The sequence below is a fragment of the Excalfactoria chinensis genome, chromosome 1 (genome assembly GCF_039878825.1).
Source record: "Excalfactoria chinensis isolate bCotChi1 chromosome 1, bCotChi1.hap2, whole genome shotgun sequence".
In the NCBI taxonomy this organism is placed as follows: domain Eukaryota; kingdom Metazoa; phylum Chordata; class Aves; order Galliformes; family Phasianidae; genus Excalfactoria; species Excalfactoria chinensis.
The window spans coordinates 177,389,754-177,417,234 of record NC_092825.1 but is presented as its reverse complement, the minus strand read 5'-3'; the positions used below and the strand labels follow the sequence as shown (position 1 = coordinate 177,417,234).

General features: G+C 36.8%; 1 protein-coding gene across 31 annotated transcripts in view; it reads left to right on the top strand.

Moving 5' to 3' along the window:
- DLG2 (discs large MAGUK scaffold protein 2) overlaps nt 1–27,481 on the top strand; it is a 981,657-nt gene that overhangs the window by 749,942 nt on the left and 204,234 nt on the right. For all 31 annotated transcript variants that reach the window (XM_072326879.1, XM_072326883.1, XM_072326882.1 and 28 more), the window contains 2 exons: nt 3,096–3,164; nt 14,885–15,041. In XM_072326879.1, coding sequence (XP_072182980.1) covers nt 3,096–3,164; nt 14,885–15,041 — 226 coding nt within the window. The remainder of the gene's footprint in view (nt 1–3,095; nt 3,165–14,884; nt 15,042–27,481) is intronic.

Below are 27,481 nucleotides of genomic sequence, written 5' to 3'. Positions count from 1 at the left end.
CCATTTTGAACAGTGTATTGACAAAAAATCTTATTTTTTGTTGGTCCATTATATAAAATGATTGGAAATAGTGATTTGACAGATAGGTTGTAACCTACAGGTTTTGCACTAAGTAGACTAGGTTAAGTAGTAATCCTCAAATGTAGCTGTATTCATCAGTCAAATTCAGTACTGCTGTTCAAGTGGGGACTGTGAAACAATCACAGCAATTTGGTTGGCCCCTTTTTTTAGTCTGACTCATTGACTGTAGCAGCAATAATTCACCATTTCTCAAATTATTTTAGTGAATAAAAACCATTATTTTATTTGCAACATCCAAGCACAGTTATATCACACAGTTTTACTATTCCATACATTTTTAAGACTATGGATTATTAACTATATAAAAGAACAATTATTTGCTTTTAGTACTTTGCAGCTGAAAATTCTGCCTTTAATGCTCTCATAATTTTGATAATTTTGAAGCTGGTCAGAGTTTCACAAGTATATCCACTGGTAGCAAAGTCTTTTTTAGGAGGAGAAGTTTTCACAGGTCAAGACAGTTCACCTTGATGTGGCTAGATGTAAATATTTCAGCTATACTCACAACAGCACAGCTGTACTAAGGAAAATCCCTTTATTAACACTTAGCTTAGCATCACTTTCCTATGACATTACTGCCCTGTAGAATAGAAGAATGTTACCTAAGAGTGAGAGGGTCAGTTCAGATAAATGTTGTGTTATATTCGAATACTTCTGAACTATTCACTCACGTTCTTGCAGGAAGCCTTGAGATGCTACCTTGCCATACCTTGTTAATGGACTTTCACTTCCAACAAAATATGTAGCACCTGTTGCAAGTATTGGAGCTCCTTTCTTAAATTATCCACTGCGGTTTTGACACTGGCTATGTAGGTCAGGCTTGGTTTTGCCATCTTTCCTTTAGACGCATGCGGTGTGACTTAGGGGGCTACCACCTGTGAGCAGATAGATGCTCAACTTTGCCTGGTCGAACAATTAAAGGAGGCTTCCTGGGGAAGTGGTGGAGTTGCCATCCATGGAGGTTTCAAGAAATGTGTGGATGTGGCACTGAGTGAAATGGTTTATTGGACATGATGGTGATGGGACAGTGGTTGGATAAGATGATCTTAGTGATCTTTTCCAACAGTAATGATTCTATGACTATCCACATCATCATCCCTCCAATCAGTGGGATTCTTTCTTTAACAGCCATAGCTCTTGCTGCAACATAAGGGAGTACCATTTCTGAAAGTCAAATGCACAGGGAAAGATGGAGATGTTATGTCTCTGCTGTGCTACTTCTGTCTAACATGTATGGGAAAAAGATGAAGGGGAGGCTGTTCACTTCCTTGGTCATTTAGCTGGGGAGCCTTTACAGAGGAACATAAGGATATGTGTTCCCCTTTAGCTCTGTAGTAAAAGATGGACAGAAGATAAGTCATCCTAATTTTAAAACTTATATGAATGTGTAAAGAAAGCAATTTAATGCACTTCTTAAGCATAGGCAAGATGCTAACGTAATGTGAGATTTTAACTATCATTCCTAACATATTATTCTACAGTGTTTTCTGACTCAACAATTCTATTCAAACTGTGATGTCAGACTCCTGATACTCCCATATATACTGTGCTTTGTAGCAGACAGAAGTAGATAAGTAGATAAGCTGATAAAACTCTGTAGTTCTTCTTATAAGGGGAATATACTTTCCCACAAACCTTCTGAAATACTCAGAACAAGGCTGAGAACAGCAGTTTACTGGCACAAAACATGAGCACAAGGGCCTCAAATGAAAGAATAAGCAGGTAGCAGATCATTTGTTTGTCCTGCTGCATGACACCACTTGTCACAAATCTATGAGAAAAATCTGATCTTTTCTGCAACAGAGACAATTGTGGTTGTGTTACAGGGTAAGAAGGATGTAAAATTGCTTCATTATTTGTTGATTCTGAATGACTTTGCTCTTACTGAAAATAAGATCTGCTTCCTTTGAGCACCTTGTGTGGTATACAAAGCTTTTAAGCAAAACAAAACCTGCAGTTAGTGGAATCAATTATATAAAACTAGGAAAGTTTGTTTTTGTTTTTTTTTATCTGTAATTTTAATTATTAATATTTAGCCTCTCTATGTGAGGTAGCCATTTAAACTAATAATAGAATACAACCAAACACTTCTGCTTTATATTTTTTTTCTTGCTTTCTTTTTTTGGGGGAGGCTCTTTTGTTTGTTATAAAACACGCTGTCTTGGCTAAGAAATACAATTTGTTGCAGCTATCTGATTTGTTTTTATCCATTTATATTTTCATAAATATTAATGTTATTTGCAACAGCACAATACTGAAGTTAATATTTTCTGTGTAATTCATTAGGCTTGTAGAAGCTATCTTTGAGATTCCAAACACAGCATAGGAAAGCAGCCATTAGTCATCAGGACTGTCAATCAAAAGAATTTCTTATTTCACAGATCTTGCATTTTCCAACACTTTCTTTTTTTTTTTTTTTATTATTATTCATTATATCATGTCTTAGGTTATAGGTTTTAGGTTAGGTAAAACTTAAGCTACTTAAGATCTGATGGAAATAGTGAATATTGATTGAAACTGGTTAAATTCGATGTTAAACTACAGTGCAATTACAAGTGGTGTATGTCCTTTTTCACCAAGCAATCTGGTTGAGAAACACTAAGAATTAGACTTATAACTTCATGTTTTACTGTTTTACCTTCTGCTCTCAAATTAACATGTGTTTATGGTTAATATATTCTGCAGAACAATTACCTTCTAAGTTATTTTAAGTCCCTGAATTGTGTGCATGTATTAATCTTTTCAAAAAAATGAATTAAAAAGACAAGAGGTAATTAATTTCTTCCTTGTAATTTCTTGATGAGGAGTGAAACCTGATATTAAAGGAGATCAGCCAGGTCTTTAAAAAAAAAAAAAAAAAAAAAGGCTCAAAATACCATAGATATGTGTAAAAGAATCTGATTGTCTGTTTGTTTTCTGTTCTGGTGTTAGCTAAACTGTTAGAGAAAATAAGAGCAAAAGAAACATGTATTTTGCTAACAAAAGCTTTTCTTTATTCTCCCTTGGCCATACAGTCATTCCCAGCACAGCACCGCAACACGTCCCCCCACAGTGAGCTTGCAGCGGACCATTTCTGTGGAAGGGTAAGATGATTCTCTGTTGAAGCTTCCTGTAGAGCATTCAGACATCACTGTGCCAGACACTGAGCTCCTCGCATACACACAGCATTTCACTGCTTGTGTGGCTGCTTGCCACAATATTTAAGTCAGTGATATGCAGAAGTAAATGCTTTCAAATAAATAAGGATCCTTTTTAGATATTGATATTGAAATGTTTAGTTTTCATGGAGGTATCTGTCAAGAATATCTGCCATATATCTCAATCTCTTTGTTTCACCTCACTTGACTGGTGTCAGTATTCATGAGTATTAGCTGTAAGATGGTTAGTACTAATCATGGGAATTCCCCATGAAGTCTTCCTGTTTTTTTCACTATTTGCATGAATTCATTTTGGAAAGGCAGTGTTGTAGTCTAAGGTTGAAGAATACTGATAGAAAACAGTAATCCCTTGCTAGTGTATGTCTGTGTGTATTAATATGTTAGTTGTAGAGGCATAACTCTGCATACTTATCTGACTTCATTTTAACAGAAATAATTGGGTAAAATATAAATAATTCATAACTACAGTTAATATATTTGCATATTTATGTTTTTAGAAAGGCTGGTATTTAACACTGAATTATTTAGATTTTGGTTGCTCTTACTGGTGTAATTTCCAGAAAATATTACATTTATTTCTCTGTTCCCATAGAAAAGTGGAACTGTCTGAAGTCTTTTGTAGGCAGGGGCAATAACTTGCCATGGGCTACTGCTAGCATTTTCATTTCAAAGCATTTCTCCATCACAATAAAAGTGGGAACCCAAAGTTTCCTCACAGGAAAGGCATCATCTTGCTTGTAATTTGTTTTGTGTTACAACTTAAGTGCTCTGCAGTGAGAAAACAGTAGATAAAGGAAGCAATCCACTCCTCAGTGGATCCCAACGTGTTTTTGCTACAAGTCTCAACACAAAATCTTAAGCAACAGAAACAAACAAACAAAATCTGGTTATATATTTATATATATATAAAATGTATTATGATTGCTGTATTATTTTTCCACTGAAAACAAGACTAATTAATAAAGTTGTTATAGGAAAGACCCATATGGATTAAGGGCTTTTCTCCAAAAGGTAATTTTATAAATGAAGTCCTGATCAGACAGCCTTCTTGTGCAAAGCAGTACTAATTTCCAAGTTAGTTCCCAATTCTTGAAGCCTTGTCTAACAAGGCTGTTGTTGTCACCAAATGCCCGGAGAGGTTCTGGATGCCCATCTTGGAGACACTCCAGGTCAGGCTGGACAAGGCTCTGAGCACCTGATTAGTTTTGGATGTCTGTGTTGGTCACAAAAGAGCTGAACTAGATGAGCTATAAGAGTCCCTTTCAGTTCAAATGACTCTATGATATCCATCTGTGAATTCACAAGCTTTGGGTAACCTGTCTCAGTGCTTAAACATCTTCACATTAGGTTTTGTTTTTACCCTTCGCTCTCTAAACATTCCCCTTCCCTTTCCTCAAACCAATTCTTGATGAGATTGATGTTAGGAATAAATAAATAAATAGATTTTAAAAAGAAAGGAAGAAGAACTGACTGAATTGATATTCCTTAAAGAATTTCTGTTATGATGTCTCTGGCCTGGTCTATTGGACACCATAATAAGGAGGCACCCTGCAGACTTAAATTCCCATTGAAATTTGATAATCAGTTTGTCTGCATGAATTTTTAGATAAATCTGCACTGGCCATGCAGACAGCTTGCATCTATTGTGTATGAATCATTACAGCAGTGGGAATCTGCAATTGATATTACAGGTCTCCTGCTATTCAGGAGGTAGAAGTGTATCTGGCTTGTAATTATTACTAATCAAGTTAGGCTGAGTCATATTTCATTTCATGTAGGAAAGTGGGACTGTTAGCCTGTTACACCACTGAGCAAATAGAAGCAATCAGCTCAGCTCTAAATAGTTCATTATAATAAAGCTCAGTTTAGCCTAATGTTTTTGTGAAGTCCTTACTGCTAAATATGTTTATGGTTAATTCAATTCAATTTGATGTCGAAACAAAGTTATTTTTCTCTTTTAGGAACCCAGCTTCCATCTGTAGAGTCCTGTATTTAGGTGACTGATTGTATTGCTTTTGAGTTGCATTTCATAAATGGCTACTTTATCTGCAAGGCTTCCCTATCACACACAGAGACTTCAGGCCAGCATGCTGGCTCTGTCTGACCAACTGTGTAGTCACTGCAGTAATACAATTAGTGCATTCTCTGAAGGAGAAATGAAATATTGGAGGGACAAAGCAGTGCAGGTGGAATCACATTCAGCGGCATTTATTCCTTTCCACCTTGTTGATTATATGGTAATTGAGCAGGCTAGCACAGATGTTTTGAAAACTTCAATAGGTTTTTCATTTAGGTACTGGGTTAGTATATAAGAAAAAGCATTTTTAGGGCCTGCTTTTGTAGACTTCATGTTTTGCAAAAAACAAGAGCAAACAAACAAACAAACAAACAAAACTTATTTTTTCTCTATTTTCAAGCAATTTATTCTTCAGAATTTAATAGCCATACATGAGGTCAACAGATCTGTGCTGTGTACAAAAGCATGAACTTCACAGGTGCTGGATGTCACTGTCAGTGCAAACTCATTAGTAATATTCCTAATCTGTGTGGGTTACAGACAAGAAGACTCTAATGTTTGGATTTGAAAATATTGTTAATCTGAGAGGTTTTCAAATTATAATGATCAGTTTTAACTGTGAATATTCAAAATAGGAAAAAGGTTGGATGAAAACTAAAAGCTGTTACCTGGAAATCCTACTTAACAATCTCACAAGGATTCATCAGTAGGTTATGATAACAATTCTTCCTACAGCTGACATCCAGACTAAATTGTATTTCACATGATAACAGTCATCTCTTTGGCTGAGATGCTTAGAAACTGGGATTTCAATTTCTTACATCAAGGGTGTTTTGAATAGCTCATCTATAAATATTAGTATTTAAGTAAACAGCATTTGAATGATGACTAATTTTTCTTCTGAACAGGGAGAATATTACAGGTAGATTTCTGTTTCAAAAGTATCTCATACAAAGTGATTCTGGATTCTTGCTTCCAATGGATTCTGTATTTCATACACACCTTGGAGGCTATTTTTAGGTATTCTCTTAACCTTTGAATGCCTCCTGTCTCCCAGCAGTCTGGTGAGGTTGCCTATCACCATTTCCATCTCACCTAGCTTCATTTGCAAACTGAAAAGGTGAAGCAGTCATCATTTATAGTCTTTAAAAGAAGAATGGAAAGCAGCCTTTTTAGTTTATGCCTGTGCTGGGAAGTAGCAGGTGGAATAGAGATGCAGATTTCCAGATTTATTTTGATTATTATCATGTAAATAATACACCTCCTGTATCAGGGAAGAGAGAGAAATGATCATGTGAAACAAAGTGTAAATAAATAAGTGTATTGGAATACCCATCTTCCTTTCAAAGCTACAGAGCGTATTACTTGTCCAACATTGTTGCTCTTGAATTCAGTGTAATTCCTCAAATCCAGGAGACATGCTTCTGTGCCTCTGAGGTAAATGTCATGCACTGGGGTAAAAATATGGGCCAGTTTTACTTCTCAAGTAAGAAATTATTCCTTCATACCAATTGTGTCTTGTGAGCTGTAAGCATAAAACACTGCCTGGTGTGCAGGCTTTAATTTCTCTACAAAGGACAAAATGAAAGACTATTAAAGTCCAGAGGGGTTCCCACAAAGCAAATAAAATAGCCCATATATAAGCCAGTGCACTCATGCATGCATCAGTCAGGTTGAAGCCTGGCTCCCAGTAGGTTCCCTTGTATTAAATATACTTCAAAGTTTGTGACAAGTTAGACTGGAGGTTTGGAAAATAAAAGCATGAAAAAATGTATTCATTATTAAACTTAGGATAAAGTACTGCTTCTATAGCTAATGCCAATATTCAATCAACAAGAAATGACAAAGAAACCACAGTCAAGCAGATAAAATAGTTTTTCAAGAAGAGCAGGTAAATATAGTAAGCAAATACTGTGAGATATTCTAGTGAACATCTCATTCCATGCTGAAATTTTAGTTGTTTGTACACCAACAATTTGTAAAATGAGAGGAAATGTCAGCATTTACACATTTTAATGAATATGAAGACACTTAATGTGAACAAAATGCTGTCTGAGCATAAGAAGGCAAAGTTACCTTTCTGGACCCTGATGCTCAACGTGACAGTGATGGATAGCAGGAATTTTTTGAAACATGAGAAGAAAACTTGAAGTATTGTATTGCAAAAGAAATGGCTTGATTAACTAACTGACTATAAGCTGGCACAGCTCCATGCTCATAGCGTGAAGCCAGGCACCATGATACTTTGATCCTGATATGCCATATTTTCCCCAGTGACTAATGCATGATCTTGACCAACTGAAGTGATTTCTCTCTACAACTTATTTCCTGCTGTTTACTACTGGTAAATAGTGTGAACGCTTTGTGTTGCATTATCATAGAATCATAGAATCATTTAGGTTGGAGAAAACATAGAGATTTCCAACTCCAACCATCAACTTGATCTACCAAGACCAATGACTAATCTGTGTCCCTTAATGCCATGCCTACATATCTGAAACACCTCCTGGAATGGCAACTCCACCACTGCCCAGGGCAGCCTCTTCCACTGCCTGACCTCCCTCTCTGAGAAAAAGTTCCTCCTGACATCTATTCTATACCTCCCCCGGCACAACTTGGGACTGTTTCCTCATGTCCTGTCTCTTCTTGTCACTGTTTGCATAGTGGCTTGCACAGAGGGTGGCCTTAACTGGAGGCTGGGTGTTGCCCTAATGATAGCAGCAAGATAAATAAGTATCCTGCTGGGCTTTCTATGATGTGACACCAGCCCAGCACATGCATGAATGGATGCATGATGTCAATAGAAGTTAAAAATAAATAAATAAATAAACAAACAAACAGAAAAACAAAACAGAAAATTCCAGTAAAACTGGAAGCCGTATTACTCTGCTGATTTGGGATACATTACTGATTATAGATAATTGAAAAAATATCTTGGGTCTGATATTTGAAAGTAGCCAGTGCACTTAATTTTTTCTAGGTGATCCAAAATCACCAAATCTTTTCAACACTTTAATTTCATAGACAGTTCAAAATAAAGAGAAAAGCAGAGATGTGAGTGTGAGATGAATACTAAAACCGACTTCATTCCTTAATGTAGCCAACAGCACAAAATAAGCAAATTGAAAATGGATTTTCTTTCAGTAAGTTATTATAAGAATTACTTGTTTTCAGAAGGCTCTTCCCCTTCATTTATCAGTGCAATTTTTAATCTCCTAAATTAAATCTATAATTGCTATGGATTCACAATCCATAGGAGAATGATAGGGATAGTCAATTTCTTTTTCACCCTTTTGTTAAGAGTAAAACTAATCAAAACAAAATATCATTGCAAATGTAGGAGTTGCAAAACCCTTAGCTGTTTTCACATCATGAACAAGTAAAATGAATATGAACCCCCCAAAAAAATGATAAGGAGAAAAAGTGTCTCGGTGGTTTGCTATTCTTTAATTGCATTTTCATGACAGAAGAAATTTCATTAAGTGTTGAAGTTTTACTCCCTCTGATTTGTTGCTCCTTATTGGTTTCAAGTATTAATTTAATAATGCTTTACTCTTACATCAAGCCTGCAATTTATAATCTGTTGTACAGAATGAGATCTGATGTATTCCCTGGAGCAAGTAACCAAGTCCATCCAAATTGATTCTCTCATTGATTTCCAAGCTTGTAAATTTGTGTGAATTGCAGCACTTTGCTTCTTTGCTTCTACTTACGATTTCTGTCTGTGTTATAGTGAATTTTCTTTCTTTCTCTACAGATTTTTTATATTATTATCATTTTTTTTCATTCCTTTCATGTTCTTCTTACAGATGCATTCTTTTTCTTCGTGCTTTCTTTCTTCCTTCTGCTGCCTTCTGTCAGTCTAGGAGTGTTACCATCTCACACTTCCTTCTAATTTATGCTTGATTTCCCCTGCTGATCTTCTCTGATAGTGTTTGGTACAAAACTGCAGGAGGGCAGAAAACATGCACACACAGAATTAAAATGCCATAGTACGCTTTGTTAGCACCTAGAAACTTAGCTTCAGCATTATTTATCCCAGGAGAAATGTGGTAAGTAGTTAAAGCTGGAGGCAAAAGCACACATTTCAGAAACACTGATAGCGTTAAACTTTGTCTTTTTAGTAGCAATAGAGTGCCATCTGTTGTCCAAAAACAGAACAACGCGCCTTTTAAGTAGAAAACCATGCAATTACCTTTGCCTCGGTTGCTTTTGTCTCTAGGGAGCAAAATATTTTTACCATGCAAGAAAATCTCATTCACATTTGAGTAACTTTTGTTTCACTTTTTACTCTCTTGTGAATAATTATGTTCATAGAATCATAGAGCTCATTGAATCCATGTTGTCTTTAAATCTTCCATTCCATTACTTCATTTACAGCATTTATCTGTATTTGCTCTGGAATTTCTTCATGTGTATTAGAATTACACGCATCAAGAATTTCAACAGAGATGAAGGATTTTCCTACTGTTGGTTCCCAGGCATTCAAGAAAAATCGGGGCTGCTCTTCATATATTTCCTTAATAATTGCATTAATAGTTGATTATAAACAACTATGCCAGAAGAATAAATAGATAACATCCTTAGCTTCATCATAAATCCAGTTCTGGGGATGGGACATACTCAGTTTCTCTGGGCAGCCTGTGCCAGCACCTCACTTCCTCTCAATGAAAAAAATCCCCCTGACATCTAATCTAAATCTACCCCCTCTTTTAGTTTGAAATTGTTCCTCCTCATCCTGTCATTAGCTACACATGTCAAAAGTTGATTTTCCTCCTATAAGCTCCCTTCAAGTAATGGAATACTGCAGTAAAGCCTCCCTGTAGTTTTCTCTTCTCCTGCCTGAAGAAGCCCAGCTCCCTCAGATTTTATATATCGGAAAGGTGCTCCAGCGCGCAAACTCATTTCTGTGGCTCTTCTCTAGACCTGCTCCAATAAATTTAACATCTTTCTTGTTCTGGGGGCCCCGGGACTGGATGCAGTGCTTCAGCTGGGACCTTGCAAGGGCAGAATAGAGGGGGACAATCACCTCCCTTGCCTCACTAGCCACCCTTCTTTTGATGCAGCACAAGCCACCGTTGATGTTTTGGGCTGCAAGTGCACAATACTGGCTCATGTTAAGTTTTTCACCTATCAGGACCCCCAAGTCCTCCTCCACAGTGCTGAGCTCCCAGTCTTTTGGATTGCCCCAACCCATTTGCAGATCCTTCCACTTGGCCCTGTTGAACCTCACTAGGTTCACATGGGCCCATCTTTCATCTTATTCAAGTCCCTTTGAATGACATCTCTATCATATCAACTGCACTACCTAGCTTGGTGTCATCTGTAAACTTGATGAGGGTACAGAGTCTGCCTCTTAAATGAATTAGTCCAAAGATGAACCTCTTGAGGGCACCTGTACAGAGCTTTGGTCATCCAACCAGTTTCTTATCCACCAAATACTCCACCCTTCAAAGCCATATCTTTTTAGAGATATGTGTAAGGTGGGGAACCATGCCAAAGGCTTTGCAGAAGTCCAAGTAGATTATATGAGTTGCCCTTCCTTGGTCTCTAATGCTATCACATAGAAGACCACCAGACTGGTCAGGCATGATCTGAATTTGGTGAAGCCATGCTGGCTCTCTCGGATCACCTCTATGTCTCTTATGTGCCTTAATGTGTCCTAACAGAGGTGAGGATCACTGGCCTGTAGTTCATCAGGACTTCTTCCTTTCTTAAAAATGGGAGTGGTGTTTCCTGTTTTCTAGTCACTGGAAACTTCATCTGACAGCCCCAGCTTTTGAAACATGATGTAGAACAGCTTGGCAAACACATTAACCAGCTTTTTAGGACGCTGGGATGCATATACATATTTTAATGAATTATATATATGACAGATATATATATTACTTTATATATATATAATACTTTATATCAAGTCTTATTTATTTGTTATACTATGGTGAATTGGTACATACCTTCTATCTTGAAATATAGTCATGGCAAAAGATTATTCCTATTATCGTTGTTTTTATGACTACACCTGTGCATTCTTGAATCCACTTTTCAGATTCCACACAATAATCTAATGTGAAAGACACTAAGGCATCTTATGGCTGATAGTCTCTATACAGCCAAATTTGACTTACGACCAAAACAACCTCTTTTGACTAAGGACCAGGAGCCAAAACCTTTGTGTTCTAATCACAGATTCTGACATTTCCCTATTACTGTCTGAGCTTCTTATGAGAATAATCATCCAAGAGCACAAAGTGAATTTTGCTGTCAAAAGGCCAAAATTACAAAACAGCACTGACAGCATTTTAGGCATAAATCTGCTGACTTGATCAGAGGCAGGGATTAATATCTGGGCCAACTTTTTGTTGACTTGCACAGCTTAGCATTCAGTAGATACCCAGTTGTATTGACCTAGTTTTGCCATAGCACTGGCTTTCAACTTTATGATGCAAGCTGCCTCTCACACATGGAAATACTCAGTTTCGTTTTGAACAAAGCTCTAATTTCTCACCAGTGGAGCATGCAAATATATTTGTTTGGCTTTACTGCCTCTTTGTCCTCAATACCCAGGTAAATAATACTGTCAGCAGCTCAGCCCTCTCCAAGTATTTTCAGTCTGTAGGACTCAACACGACAAGTGTCACCATTTCATTATGTGGATGAGGAAACTGAATCTGATAGTACAAATGACTTGCCAAGATAATTTGGAAATCGTGGACTAAGTGGGGAAGGTCTCTACACTTCCAGCTAACTGTCCTAGTTCTATTCCAACCCCCAGGGCACCCTTTTTAATTAAAAATCTATTCATACGTCTTAGATTTGGATTACATTCTAATCTGTGCATAGTTAAGGACATAATAAAAGTGATGCTGCAAGGCACATCAACAGCAATGATCCAAAAGAGGAGAAATCCCTCTTTTTTTTCTAGTTGGTAGAAAATATTTGAAGAATATGCAAAGTCAAGACACTTTGTCATTTTCTCACATCTGTATCTTTTTCTACTTGTTTTCTCACTGTATAATGTTAAGAAGTCATAAGATGAATACCCGCTTGAATTTGGATGATCACTTGCAATCTCACTTCCAATCTTAGATTTGCTTTTGTCTTTTCTGTCAAAAATATTAATCCTAGAGAACAGGAAGTTGAGATATTATTTAAAGATCACAATCAAAATGGAGATACTGTTTGCGCATTAGGCAAAACTGAAGGAACTCCTACTGTTTTTGGAATTGTCTTGTAAAGATAAAGAAGCCATAAAACTTAACTAATATCAAGCACTCCTCAGTGCATTTTTCTCTCTCTTTCCTTTTTTCTCTTATTTTTAAACAAAAATAGAGATGAAAAAGCAACTGATATTCTATCAAAACATTATACAGTACACAGGAAGTACTGGATAATTTACAGAAAGCATTCCAGAGCATGGCTCTTCTGGTGTTGTATGTGTGAGGGTTCATAATTTTCACTTTGCTGATACATCTTATTTGTAATAAGAAAAAAAATAGAAGAATATTCTTTTTCTCTGTGAGGAGCCATAGATGTAAATGCATTAGAGTGTTTGCAGGACTGAGCTTATATTCACACATATAACTTCTATACTTTTTTTCTGAGAAGTAAATTGTTAGAGAGATTAAAAATTGATTAAGTATGAATAAACATTCTGTCTATGTACATGTACAAATGTACCTGTGTGCTTGGGTGTTCAAGGGAGAGACAAATCTGAATCATAGAATCATAGAATCCTTAGAGTTGGAAGGGATCATTAATGGTCATCTAGTCCAAATCCACTGCAATGAACAGGGATGTGCACAGCTAGATCAGGTTGCCCAGCGCCTGATCCAGCCTCACCGTGAAAGTCTAGAGTGAAAGAGCATCAATCATATCTCTGGGCATCCTGTTCCAGTGCCTCATCACCCTCACTGTAAAATACGTTTTACTCATACCTAAATTAAATCTACCCTCTTTAACCTTGTTGCTATTTGTCTTTGTTCTGTCACCAAAAACTCTGCTAAAGAGTCTGTCCCCTTCTTTTCTGTAGCTTCCCTTTTAATATCAAAAGGCTTTAAATATCAAGTCACCAAGAAGTCTTCTCATCTCCAGGCTGAACAACCTCAGCGCTATCAGCCTTCCTTCATAGGAGAGGCGTTCCAACCCTTGGACCATTTTTGTGGCTCTCCTTTAGATGGAGTCCAGCAGGTCTATATCTCTCCTGTACTGAGGACTCCACATCTGGATGCAATACTCCAGATGAGGTCTCACAGCACAAAGCAGAGGGGCAGGATCACCTCCCTTGCCCTGCTGGCCACAATGCTTTTGATGCAGCCCGGGATACAGTTGGCTTTCTGGGCTGTGAGGGCACATTACTGGCTCATGCTCCCCATTCACCAGTACCGTCAGGTCTTTCTCCGCAGGGCTGCGCTCAGCCCTTTCATCTCCCAGTTTGTATTGGTTGTGAGGGCTGCCTTGACTCAGGTGCAAGATCTTGCAGTTGGATTTGTTGAACCTCATGAGGTTCACCACTGCTCGAGCCTGTCTAGGCCCCCCTGGATAACATCCCATTCATCTGGTGTACTGACTGTACACCACAGCTTGGTGTCATCAGAAAACATGCTGAGGGTGCACTCAACCCACTGTCAATGTAATTGGTGAAGATATTAAAGCAATTCCTTCAGCCATCATCCAGAAGCCCCTAAGTCCCTTTTGATAGTCTCTGACCCACAAGTAGCTGCTTTATCTCTCCGTATTTGGAAAAGCAATAAGGGGTTGTGGTCTGACAGTCATACAAGGATAGGTATTTTTCTGGTGACATCCATCACCTGAGCTCCAGCTACTGGGCCTGTCCCCCAGTCATGCTGCATGGAGTGTGGGAGATGGGATACATGGGGCATTTTTCACAAGTACACTACACTGAAAGCAAAATGCATATTATTATATTAACATCCTGGGTTTTTTTGTTGTTTTTTTTTTATCATAGTTTCAAGTTACAAATAGAAAATGTTGAATAAGATGTTGCTATTATTTAAAGATTTCCATTCTAATTAACAATTTTTTAAACCAGTAACAGAAAAGCAGATATCCTTCTGTCTGGTTCAGTGATAAAAATCCTGTGGGATTTTATGATTGCAAGTTCCTGATGATACGTCAGAGGTTTTTTTTGTGAGATTCACTTCTATTGCTAATTTTATTTGCTCCGAATCTTCCAACTTTAAAACAATTTCACTGCTTTGTTTAGATTTTTTATTTCTTTTCTTCATTCATTTAGAACTTTAAAGGAAAATAAAAATGGGTACCCTGTGAAGTTTGATTGATACGTAGCATTGCTAGAAATTAGACTATAAAATATCTTCAGTGTTTTGGTTTTACTTTTAATGAATCCCTCATTTAACTTAAGGGGGATGACTCCAGTTGGATAGAATTAGTAAAGAAGATTGTATTCAGCAACGAGGAGAAAAAAGAAAAGGTTGCTGCTTAGTTGTCATTCTCCAATTAACAAATTTATCAAATTTAATAGAGTTTCTTTTTATATTAGCATGCCATTTTTTCTTTAGCAAAATGTAGTATGCTGAAGATGTCTTTAGTGATGCATATGCAGTATCTTTGAATGGATAAACATTACCATTTGATTTCCCTACAGAGAGCCTCGAAAAATCATCCTCCACAAGGGGTCCACCGGACTTGGCTTTAACATTGTGGGAGGAGAAGATGGGGAAGGCATTTTCGTGTCTTTCATCTTAGCAGGCGGGCCTGCTGATCTCAGTGGAGAACTGCAGAGAGGAGATCAGATTTTGTCTGTAAGTATATGTTTCAGGTTTTCCTGACTGATTGCCTTGTCTTGTTTTTTACTGTTTTACTGCAAGAGACGCACAAAGAAAGCCTCACAAAAGCCTTCATGGTTTCCAGTGTCTGAAATACAAGTTGAAAGCAGTTCATCGCTGAATATTCTGCTTATTTGCTCTATTTATTTTTCACCACTTTTTTATGATGTTAGCTGTTCCCAGCTCTTCATGGGACTTTTCTCTTCTTACTGTTACATATAGTATGACAACACCTTAGTGAGGATTTCAATGCTGTGCAGACCTCAGCACCTCCTGGTTTAACCCACTGTCCAGTTCCATGTTGCCCAAAATGCACTACTGAGTCAGTAGATATTTCCTAATTCTAGCATTTCTTTGATCAGAAGTAGTTGCATGAAATCACCCAAGCAGGAGGTGCCATCTAGTGTGCACTAAACTACTTAGCAACTACCAGTACTAGGAGGAGATTAATTAGCTCATGACCATCTCTCTGCTTCTTATGAAACTGATGATTGCTCTGAAATTTATTTTCAAATTTTATAGGTTAAAAGGCTTTGTAGCCTTAGGTTATATTTTGCATATTTAGTCCCAAGAGCATACTTTCAATTTTTCATTCAAGTATTTGTTAATTTCATGCAGTTCAAAAACAGAGAAATTATGTATCAGGCTTTGTCAAATAATTGAACATCCGAGTGAAACAATTGAACATTAAGGATTTTGAATGGCAATAAAATCCTTGGGAATATATTTAAGTAAAGCATCCATTCACATTATATTGTCTTCCACAAATAAAAAAAGGAAAAAATAAAAAAAAAAAAAAAATCTATACTAAATTGATGAAATTGGAGCTGTTTCATTTGAAGTACATGAATAGCCTTAAGGAAAAGAACTGAAACCCAGGAATTATTCATCCCAGAGGAGAGATTGATCCACCAGGCTACAGTGTCACGCTCATTCCCATTGTTATACTTTCTGTCCCTGTACATCTTGTATCCTTGGTTGCACTTGGGTTAGTGGCAGGGAAAGAAGATGGCTGTAGGCTGGATGGGTTGTGACATAACTATGTGGCAGTTTCCTGGTCAGTTCATGAAGCAATTGGAACTGACTTTCCTACATTTCTTGGGCATGTCTTAACCTTTGGCCCATTCTGTGAATAGTAAAATTTAACTTCTACTTAAAGTTCTAATGTGAAAAAGTGTCTGGTGCCACTTCTCAACATACAGAAAATCTGATCAGTTAACAACAAAGGGCTACAGTAATCTAAAGTTATGAGGATCAAAATTATATATTTTATCTAGACTTGTTCTTTGAAAATTTAGAAAGAGCAAGCAGAAGTTGTACAATGCCCTAAAGAGGCCCTAAAGTAGAAGATTCATAACTGCAAGAAAAATAAGATATTCTTATAAAATTACCATTGTAAAGGAAGACAAATGCCTGTGCTGACAAGAACACACGCACGGAACCCAAGAAACAGAAAGGGAAATTTCTTCAGGACAATCATACAATTTATTTTTTCTTTATCGATGTGTAGCACAAGAAGTCTGAATAAAAAGTACTTTGAGATCAGAGCCTTTCACAGTAAATTCAGAAATCCAGCAGCTCATATAAAATTTAGAAAACCATTTTCCTTTATTTTTCTGCAGGCATATATTTAGCACTGTGGGATACTGCCCACAGTTGAATTTTAAATTCCAATTTTGGTCTGTTTTGCAGCAGTGTTTTCCCTATGTTCTAATTAAACTTACCAGTGTTGCCACAGCATTTACTTGTCATGCAAGAGTAGTTTATTTGTTCATTGAGCAGAGAGGGATGGAAATTATTACTAAATTAGAGTGTATGCATATCCCTAGGCAATCACCAAGTCAGGCACTGCTGACTTATTTAGTCACAAATAACTATTATGAATCCATTTTTTCCATGCTAAACCAAAACAAATTGCATGCACAGGCCAATCTTAGAGTGATTAAACGTAGGCCACTGTCTGGTGAAGGGTGCCAGATCCCTTAATTTTATGATGGATGCACAGAATAGGTCTGATTCTCCCTGTTTATTCCTGCTTGTCTTATTCTTCAGAAACATTTATTTCCCTGCTGAAGTAGTTTATCCATTTGTTTCTCAAAACACAACAAATCCAATTTACCACAGACCAATAGTACTTTCCAAGCTAATATTTTGAATGAACTCTGAGTTGGTTAAATTTCTTTCAGACAGGAAGCAGAATAAATGATATAAACTTTGGAGACCTAGGTTTAGTTCCTGATTCTCTTTGTGTCATTATTTGTGGCCTTGGGCAAGGTGCTTTTGTTTTCAAACTGTATGATGTAAAAGAGGAGAATCACAGCATCTTCCTGATTCATTCCTTTGCTGTGAGTATGGCAAAATTCTGACTGGTTGAGAAATGTCTCTGCTCACCTATATAGGAGGGTGCCTATAAATATACTTTGTAGAATGCATATCCATGAGTTAGGCCCCACAAAGAAGCAAATATGCATTGTCTTTGGGTGACCCTCTGGGTGCATTCATAAGTCCCAGAGTCAGGCTACAAGGTTCAGACAAATTCCACGACCTCTCTTCCTCACTTTTTACCTTCTCAGTGTTACGTTGACGTTGTGCAACAACCTCCAAGAGCCACTATGAAAGATTATGCTGAGGTTTTTACCCCCTGGAAACCTAGAAAATTATTTTTCCCAAATGCCACGTTCTTCCTAGTGCCACCAGGTGGCGTCACAGGATGAGTAATGGTGGAGATCTACTCAAGAAAACGCTAAAATCTCAGGAAGAGTAGGATTTTTATATATAATTCATTATACTCTTGTGAATTATCCCCAAATTAAACATTATCCTTCTCACTTCTGAATGTCTTTAAAACATAGTAATGCGCACATCAGCAATGCATGTTCATCAGTACAACACAGTGTTCCTCTCTCTGATGTTACTCTGCTATTAAGCATAAAGTAAACAGAACTGAACAAGACTCTGAATACCTACTGACATCAAGGCTTTATTTGCTAGGGTGCTGTGTACACACATTAACTTTTCAGTCAGATATGTATAAACCCCAGAAAACATCTAAATAATGGTGGAACTATTAACTCCATTTTATGGCAGTGGAAATGAGCCACTATTATGTTAATTCATTTGTTTAAAGTCAGACAAGGAGTCTGGACCAAGACTAGATTTAGGGGCTGCTTGAACTCCGAACTAACCCCAAGTTCTTCATCTGTTAGGAAAATATGGTCTCTACTGCAAATAAAAACAGAATGCTCTTTGACATCATTCTTGCAATTTGAAATTCTACCTCCAATACTAAAGGATATGTTACCTATTAAAATAGCAATGGGAAACCAGTGCTGTTTAGTGAAAGTCAACTGCATGAGCACAGATAATTTCCAAGAAGCACAGCAAATCATACACCCATCGTACATAGGCCTGGCTGATAGAAAGCAGTACAAATCTCAGAAATTAGGTGTATAGTGAATATATTGTTTACATATACACATATGTATACACATATCAGCAGCAGAATTTTGAGGCTTGATTCACAATTTACACAGAATAAATTATAGCACATTGCTCTATGAATTGCTATTCTGGCATTGTTTTTCTGTTTAATGATTTCCTACCAGACTGTATCAAGTTAAAATTTTGTATAAGGAAAAAAATGAGGTGAAGTAAGAGCTGTAGAGTGGTGATACCAAGTAATAGCACTTGAATCTTAACTTTTGAGGTGTCTGAATTTTGTGCCACTGGACAAGACTAGGTCTCAGATTAAGATCCCTGCATTTAGAAGTCTGAATTCTTTCTGGATGTCCACTTCCCATTAAAATCAGTAAAAGCAAGAGACTTATTCAGATGGCCAGCTGTGAAGTGTCTAGAGCAAGCTGAATTGCTTTTGAGGCCTTATTGTCTGTATTGATTAGTTACCCACTGACTTCAAGCTTTAACTCTTACCACATCTGTGCTGTATTTAGCTGTCTTAAACCAAATCTCACATTTCATGTGTGTTTGCCTTTGTAAGAGATGTTTTTTTTTGTGTTTTTTTTTTTTTTTTTTTTTTTTTGTCACTTAACATTGTGTTTGATCCATTTCAAAGGAAAGTAATATAAAATCGTGGATCTTTAAAAAAAGCATTAGTTGATTTCATTCTCTTCTATAAATGCTTTAGTACCTTGTCAATTACAGCAGCAGGATTAAGTGTGGCCAGTATCCTGAAAACAGGCTGCAGAATAAGAGGTACTGACTGCAAAGGAGCAACACATCTTGCTAGCTGCTTTCAGGAAATAAAATGTGTTTCTTGTAGAACAGTCACTTAGTAAGAAGAGGAAAAAGAGCAGAAAAAGAACCTGCTTTACCGTGAAAATGCAGGCAGTATTCTTGTAACACTAAACATTTTTGCTACTGCCTCACCTCAACCACGGAAATGAAGTCAACCAAGTTCTATATAATTTTCCTCTTGGTACAGCATAGCATTTGTCATAAAGTATTCATATATGGGGAAGGATGATATATTTTATCCCCTGCAACTTCCTGAGTTATCTACATACTGGGAAAAGTGCTATCAGAGATATTCCACAGAGTTTTCTGTCACCTTGTCATCTTGTTGATGATATTATGTACCATTATTATTTTATACCAGGTTTTTCCTTGTAGAGAGAAGGTGATCTCCTATACTGATCCAGTTCTATCTTGTGCCTGTGCATTGTCCTGCTTTCATTTTCTGTAAGATTTTCTTTTGTGAGTTTTCTTTCCTTATGAGCAGTTCAGTCACTTCTCTTTCTACTTCATTGCTCCCACCCAGCTCCTACTCACTTGCTCACTCACATCTGTAGCAAAAATAAAATATGCATTTGAAAAAAATAATGTTCAGCATTTTCTGCTCCAAAATATGTGCATATAGAGTAGGGTGGAGTGTAAGCACTCTGTGCCTATTTATAACAATATTTATGCTTCATTTTGCTGCAGTTGGAATTGACCTTCAGATTGACTTCACTTACTTTGGTGCAGAGAAGCTTTCAGTTTTCTAATTTAAAACAGGTTTTTGCTAATGATAAAAGCAGTAGAACTAGTTGGGAAAAAGAGCGTATCTTTTACCTAGCTACAAACTAAGTAAAAACAACAAATGACATTTGGTTTTCCAAAATGTAGCTGGCTTGGGAAATGTTTGAAGTATCACCACTCAGCACACCCCTAAAACAGGATTTATGAGGATAATCCATGTGGGGCATGGAATCCTTTCTCCGTGCAGAATAAGTTTATCACTCTTGTGTAATAGAGTTAGGATTAGAACAGGTGTTCCCCTCACCTTATAAGACTGACTTGCAGAGGCAATGACCTTATCCTTAGGACGCTTACTTCCCTGTGGTGTTCTGGATGATATATAAAAAACTTTTGAGAAGGTCCAAAAATGAGTTAGAGATGGCAGTAAATCCCTAAGAGTCATCCACCTATTTATGTTTATATAGTCATTTGGGTGCACAGCACTCTAGCCTTCCAAATGAAGGAACTTTACAATGAATGTTTTATCTTCAGACATATATCCAGTATTTGCTTTCATCCTGATTAATTAAAGCATTTCACATGGCAAAACTGAACTACCTGTACAACATTCCTGTACAGTTTCACTGAATCATAAATTGTCTAGGGACCTTTGACTCTTCATCCAGTTCCAACCTCCTGCCATGGGACGGTTGCCTCCTACCAGCTCAGGCTGCCCAGGGCCCATCCAACCTGGCCTTGAGCACCTCCAGAGATGGGACACTGCAGATTCTTTGGGTAACTGGACACCTAAATAATGGAAGCTGGGTGTAAATGCGAATATAAGCATTTGAAGGTCTTGCATCTTATATACTTTATAAAATGGCCTATCCAGAAAGAAAAACAAAACAAAACAAACAAACAAACAAAAAACCCACCTCCTTTCTTTCCGTGAAGTTTTGGAATTTATACGCCATGTCAGTAGAACTGTAGCATTCTCCTTGACCGTAAAAAATCACTTTTATGTTGTACTTTGCCTGTATAAACAACATCATCCTAAAATACTTACCTTTGGAGAATAGAGCTGGTAGCAAACTCTTTCTCAGTGCTGTTGATAAACAAATAAGATCTGATGACTCAGATTTGAAACTAGACATATTCAACCTCAATACAAGAAGATGCATTTGTTTTATAGCCAGGGTAAGTGGGCTGTATTTCCATAGAAGCTCTTAGATTCGTCATTTTGGGACTTCAAAATAAAATGGATGACTTTGTAAAATACAAGTTTAATGGAGTTTCTAGGGGAAAATTTACCACCTGTGTGCTAGAATACTATGTGCTATATATACTATATATTAGGTGACTGTAGTTATTGCTTTTATATTCTAGGAATCTGTATTCCTTCTGGATTTCTCCTTCCCCCTACTTCTTCTTCTCACTCTCTCCCTTTACCTTTCTGTGATATTCAGCTTGTATTGCAATTACCTCAATGCAGTTACTAACTGTTTGCTTTCTTAACTCTTTGATGTAGACAAGCCATGTGATCAGAACCTAGTGATACTAACAATTCTTTTGAGTAAGATATGTCTCATTTTGCCAATTAGTTAGCTATCAAAGTTGTCAGTGGTGTCATGTAAAGTTAGTAAATTGGCCTAGACAAGAGCCTGTGTATTTTTGTAATGATGAAATCATCAGTTGCCTCTAAAACATTCATTTTGTAATTGCCTCAATGAGTAGAAATGATCTGATGCCAGACTGCTTGCTATTCAGCTACTAATAACTTAAGGAGGAGTTCACATTCAGTTCAAACATTCATAACTAGAAGAATTTGTTTTAAAACTGTCAAACAGAATTATGTCACATCTGATGTACTGAGGATTTGGGGTGAGAATTACAGCCTTTGGTATACCCTTGCTGTAAGCCTCACAATGAAGGGAAACTAAAACAAGACATTTGAAAGCCAAGACTGCTACTGCTGGATGAAATAGCTACATCCCTGAGCATTATTCATTCAGAGATTTGCCCCAGGCTGGACATCTGTCTTGTGCTTAAACAGACTAGGCTTCGAGCATCATTCTGCTCTATTGCACAGAACGTTTGGGGTTCTTGAGTGATTAAAAAAAATCAACATATAAAATGTAATGCATAATAATAGAAATTGGGCATCCATTAAGTAGGATATTTGATGGATATCTGCAGTAATTCACTTGAGCTCTTCTTGGGAAAAAAAGAAAAACAGAAGAGAGAGAGAGAGAGAGATGGAGATATGCCCTTTTCCTGAACAAACAAGCCATCAGGATACTGACATAAAAAGAAAAGACGTACAGAAAGCAAAGGCTACTTCCTTTCCATTAGTTTAAAAAACATGCTTTATTTGAAACAATGGTTGATCATCTGCTCAAAATGTCTGAGTCACACAGATGTAATCTGCAGAATCAGAAATTAATATGAATGTTCTAATTCAGGTATTTTTAATTAAAAATAAAAATAAACTTAACATTGAACATTCCTGAGTGTACCAGTTGGACAAGCTACCACTAAATATTGTAGTCATAAATTGCCTTGTGGTCACTGGCTTGAATTCAGTATAGATTTGTTGTGACACAAGACAATGGCTGTCTCACATCTCACAGGACATATTACTGTATTCTGTGGAAATGGAACGCCTGTCAAAACAGAGAAGTCACCAAGAAAGACTGCCTAAGCAGCCTTTAATATTGACTTACACTTTATGTCAGTACCTGAGTAATTTTTGCATATAGGTTTCGGCTGGTGTGATTGTTCTTATAATCTTTGCGTCATAAGACACTTGTTAAAACAGAAGAACTTACATCATTTCAGAAACAGGAGAATTGCAATAATTAGTTCTGCTTATACTATAGTTTGATGTGAAACAAGAACGTTGTAGCATTATAAGTAAAATTAATCAATGACAGTTTAGCTATATCCATATTCTGAATCAGTCCTTTTAGGACTATCTGGAAACAAAGGTAGGCACAATACCTGCAACCATTAGGGGAGTTCCTAAATGACCCAGGATGAGAGAAGGAGACAGGAATATCTGTGTGCTAAAAATGCAGTTAGGCAATAAGAAGATTAATTCAAAGAGGCAGGAAAATGAATGAAATTAGCAGTCATGCATAAACTTAAAGCTGTAGAAGGAAGATGGGGCAATTTGATATTTTATCAGTTTGGAGCAGAAAGATAGTAGAAGCTGTAAAGAGGAGTGAATGTATGAAGGCAGACCTTAAGTTAGGAGATGACACTATTGAGATCCATGAGACTAGCTGGTGGCAGAAATATAAGGGTGTTTGAGTGACCAAGTGGGAGGATGGAAGGTGAAATAAGTAGCAGTTTGGTTTAAAGTTAAAATCTAATGATATAGATGTTAGTTTAAATTAGTATTCTTACTTATTAAGACTAAAGAATGTTTTGTGTATTTAAAAAAAAAAAAGTATATTATTTTATTAAAAAGAAAAGTTAATAGATTGCAACCTGTGCTTTTAGCCAGTGTGATATTCATATATAATATTTTTATTCATAATAAAAATTGTATGAATATGAAAAGACTGTGTGTCATTGTCTAGACTGTACCATTTAGCAGTGAGATAAAATGCCATAGATCACCTCATAACTGTGTGATCGAATCAGTCCCAGCTGGCAATAGAAGTAGGTGGTAGCTATGTATTGAAATAAGTTTATGTCCATTCAGTATCCAATGACCCTGTGTGATATTTTCCAATGTCATCATTTATTTCAAACCCAGTTTAAAGAAGTTTTAAGGAATTCTGATGGAATGGAGAGGAAATGGCTCTTAAACTATCACTGCAGTAATTGTTTTCAGAAACTATTTTAGTCTCACAGTTTGCCAATCTGGCTCATTCACAAAAGCAGCTCTTCTATAAGGAAAACATCTGTACAGTTTGGGTTAAAATGTAAATCTTTGACTCAGGCTTCAGGCTTAACAGGTACCATTTGGAATGAATCAGGCAGCCTGATGAGTCATGAAGCTTGTTGGTGCCTACTGTAAACGGCAGTGTGTGTAAGACACCACTTCAGTACCACAATATTTATTCCTGCTTCAAAGATGCAGTGCTTTGATACCACTCTCAACTGGTCTAGCTGGCAGGAAAAAGCATACTAAACGATATAGCTTGTATCCCCACAGTGTTTCTTGTTTTCCAGACGGAGAAGAATTTGCCTCTGGAATGCCTAGCTCATCAGAGCATAAAGACCAACTTACTTGAGGCAAAACTCGTAGTTCTAAGGTAGCAAGACAAGGAAGACTGAAAAGGTCATTGAAAGTGCTGGCCCATAAAAAGAGTGAAGTAGAACACAGTATTAGACTTTCATTGGAGTTCTTAGGCATGGGAAAGGTTAGAAATGAGAGAAGTGAGAGAAAAGCAAAAGAAAGAGCCTGACAATGTGGAAGAAGGTAAACTGGGAAGTGAGAAAGCTGCTATGTCAGCAATTTGTGCACTGCGGCACCGCTTCCCGCCCCCCCTCCTCCATCCGGAGCTGTCCGCGGTGCTGAACGCTGAACGCATTACCGCCCAGTCACGGGCGGTACTCGTGCATAGAGTCAGAATCATCGAGGTTGGAGAAGGCCTCTAAGATCATCCAGTCCAACCGTCTACCTACCAAATATTTACTCACTAAAGGAAATGTCCCCCAGTACAACATCTAAATGTTTCTTGAACACCTGCAGAGAAGGTGAGTCCGCCACCTCCCTGGGCAGCCCATTCCAGTGCCTGGTCACTGTGGCAACATCCACGAGTACTTTAGAACTCTTGTCTTTTTTACTGGACTATATCAGTTGTGGACGTGGTGCAAACCATTGTGTAGAATGATTATGCCACCTGCTTGTGAAGAAACTTCCCTGGTTATGTTCAGAACAGATCATTACTTAGTGCATCTTCCAGTGTTAGCTGTCTTGCTGTAAGACCTTGTTTCCATCACCTAAGGTGTGGTGCTATATATATATATTGTTTCCAGTGACCAACCAGTTAGCAAGTGCAGCTCAGCTTTCCTTTCTTGTTAAGGATCTTGATAATACTAAAGTTGATGTGCAAAGTTAAGGTAAATGAATGTGGTTCTTCTTATCTTCTCTTGATGGAATCTGGTAGGGTGAGTTGTCCTTATTCAGTTTGCTTCTTTTTGCTTCTTCAAAAGGCAGAAGTTCTGATTTCAACAAATTCAATTGTAATTCGAAAAAGATCTGCTATATTGTTCTATGGTAAAGAGGTACCTTTCTTTACTACTTAATTTACACTACAAAAGCACTGTGCAATGTCACTGACAGTAAAAAGAAAAAATGAAAAGAACTCCTTTATGTTTTTCTCACCAGAGGAGGGGTATGATTTCTTTTTCCTTTACAACTCAACAAAAGGTTCCAATTGCTCACTTAATTACTGTACAAACATGAAGTAAGTTTGTTTAAGTAAACAAATACCTAAATAAAATAGATATTCCACTAACCTTTACTGTATTTGAATGACCTACATAAGAATCATACTCTAATTATTGTAACTGAAGACAGACAGACTGTTTCAAGTCTTTAAATGACACTGTTTAGAATTTTACCAATTTATGTTAATATGGGACATGATATTCAGATGTTTTAAATTGAATATAACTCTTCCAATTTTAAAAGAGTATTATCTATCTAAAATATTAATCTTATCTTTCATTTAGATTGTGATTTAGAATTTAATGAAGTCAGCAGTGCTTTAGATTGAGTCAATGAATGCAAGGACAATTGCTATAATTCCTATGAACTATAGTTGCGTAATTTTATTCAGATCAGTTTAAACCATAATCTTTCATTGCAGCACTTCTTTCATAAGCTTTCTAACCACCTTTTTTTTTTTTTTTTTTTTTTTTTGCTACAGCATGCAAGAGAGACAGACATCAGTATAAGCTGGAGGCTCTTCTTATTTCCATTATGTCAAATTCATTTTGGAGTTAGTCTTTGGAAATTGTGCAGTCAAAATCATTCTAGGCTAGGACATCAGGATGTGGTCCAGCTCAGAACAGCAGTGCTGCTTTGCTTATTGTATAATGCTTCTTAAAGCACCATAGCCCATAGCCTTTTAATATGTATTAAAATTTCCTACTCACACTTGCAAATTTTCCTGGTATTTTGTTTCATTTACTGGTTATTCTTAACCTAAACAACATCAAATTATTTGAAAGCAGTAATTTAATGAGTTTTTTAAAATTGCCATTAAATTAGGTTGGGCAAATATATCGCTATACGCAGTTGTTAAAATTAAGATACTGTTTCAGAGGAAAAGGCAATATAGACTATTAGTTTTACCCCTCTGAAAGCTCTTTTTCATTTTGGCCTGAGGGTAAGAATTTGATTTAAATGTGTAAGTTAATTGTGTCTTTCATGAAAAATTAATGCTCTTAAATGAATATGCTCTTTTTCAACTTGAAGTTTGGGGAGTTGATTATGATTGCTTTTAAATACTGGGAAACAATACATATCAGGGCAAACATTTAGTTAGTATCTACTCCTCTTGTAGCAACATGGAGATCCATACATATTTATGTCACAAATTTTTATGTTCTGACACAGATATTTGCTTTCAGTGTTTATTTAGGTATGGTGGTCTTCCAGCCTATATATTAGCTTGTAACAGCTACTCCAGTGTTCCTTGAATTGTCTTATCCCTGTATATATTCTATCAGTCATCCTCTGTCCTGTCTGCTGAGAATCCATCCCTTTGGTACTATGCTGCTTCCTATGCCATTCTTCTGCTGCCCCAAAGACTATAAGATACATGCATGGATGAAGCAGTTATTATCAGCACGGTAGTGGCATTCCTACCCTCTACTGTGAAATTCACATACAGGCACAGTAACTCAAAATTCATTTATTTTTCTGTGAGGCAAATTATAATACATTTCCTCTTCCACATCATATTGTCATTGTACAATATGCACGAGGATATGTGTAAGGTAAGATTTGAATAGGTTACGTTGTGTTGGTACACTATTTCCACATTTACTTGTTTCCTTTCTGAATTTGAAGATAAAGCCAGTGTATGTTTTTTATAACCATTAAAGATTACTTCTCTAAAGTTCTACATATCCTATAGCTTTGAATGACATTGGAATATAGGGAACTGAAATTTAATTTTTGTTGTTTTTCTTAAGGAATGAGAAGAAATCCTTTTTGCAACTATAATGGAGGGAAATATTAAGTGATATCAAATTGAGAAGCTTAAAAACTATTTGGGTGAATAAAAGATTATTTGCTTAGGAAAAAATATGTAGAATTTTTCTTCATTATTATAAAGGGAAAAAAAATGTAAAGTGGAGAAGATTGTATTTGTCAAACAGATTTAACAAGCAAATCTTTAGGTCTTAAGGAATTGTGTTTTCAGAAATATGAAAGCTTGTCCAGTCAATTGCATATCAGTCAGCACTGCTATAGCATAATGCAGTCTTCTTGG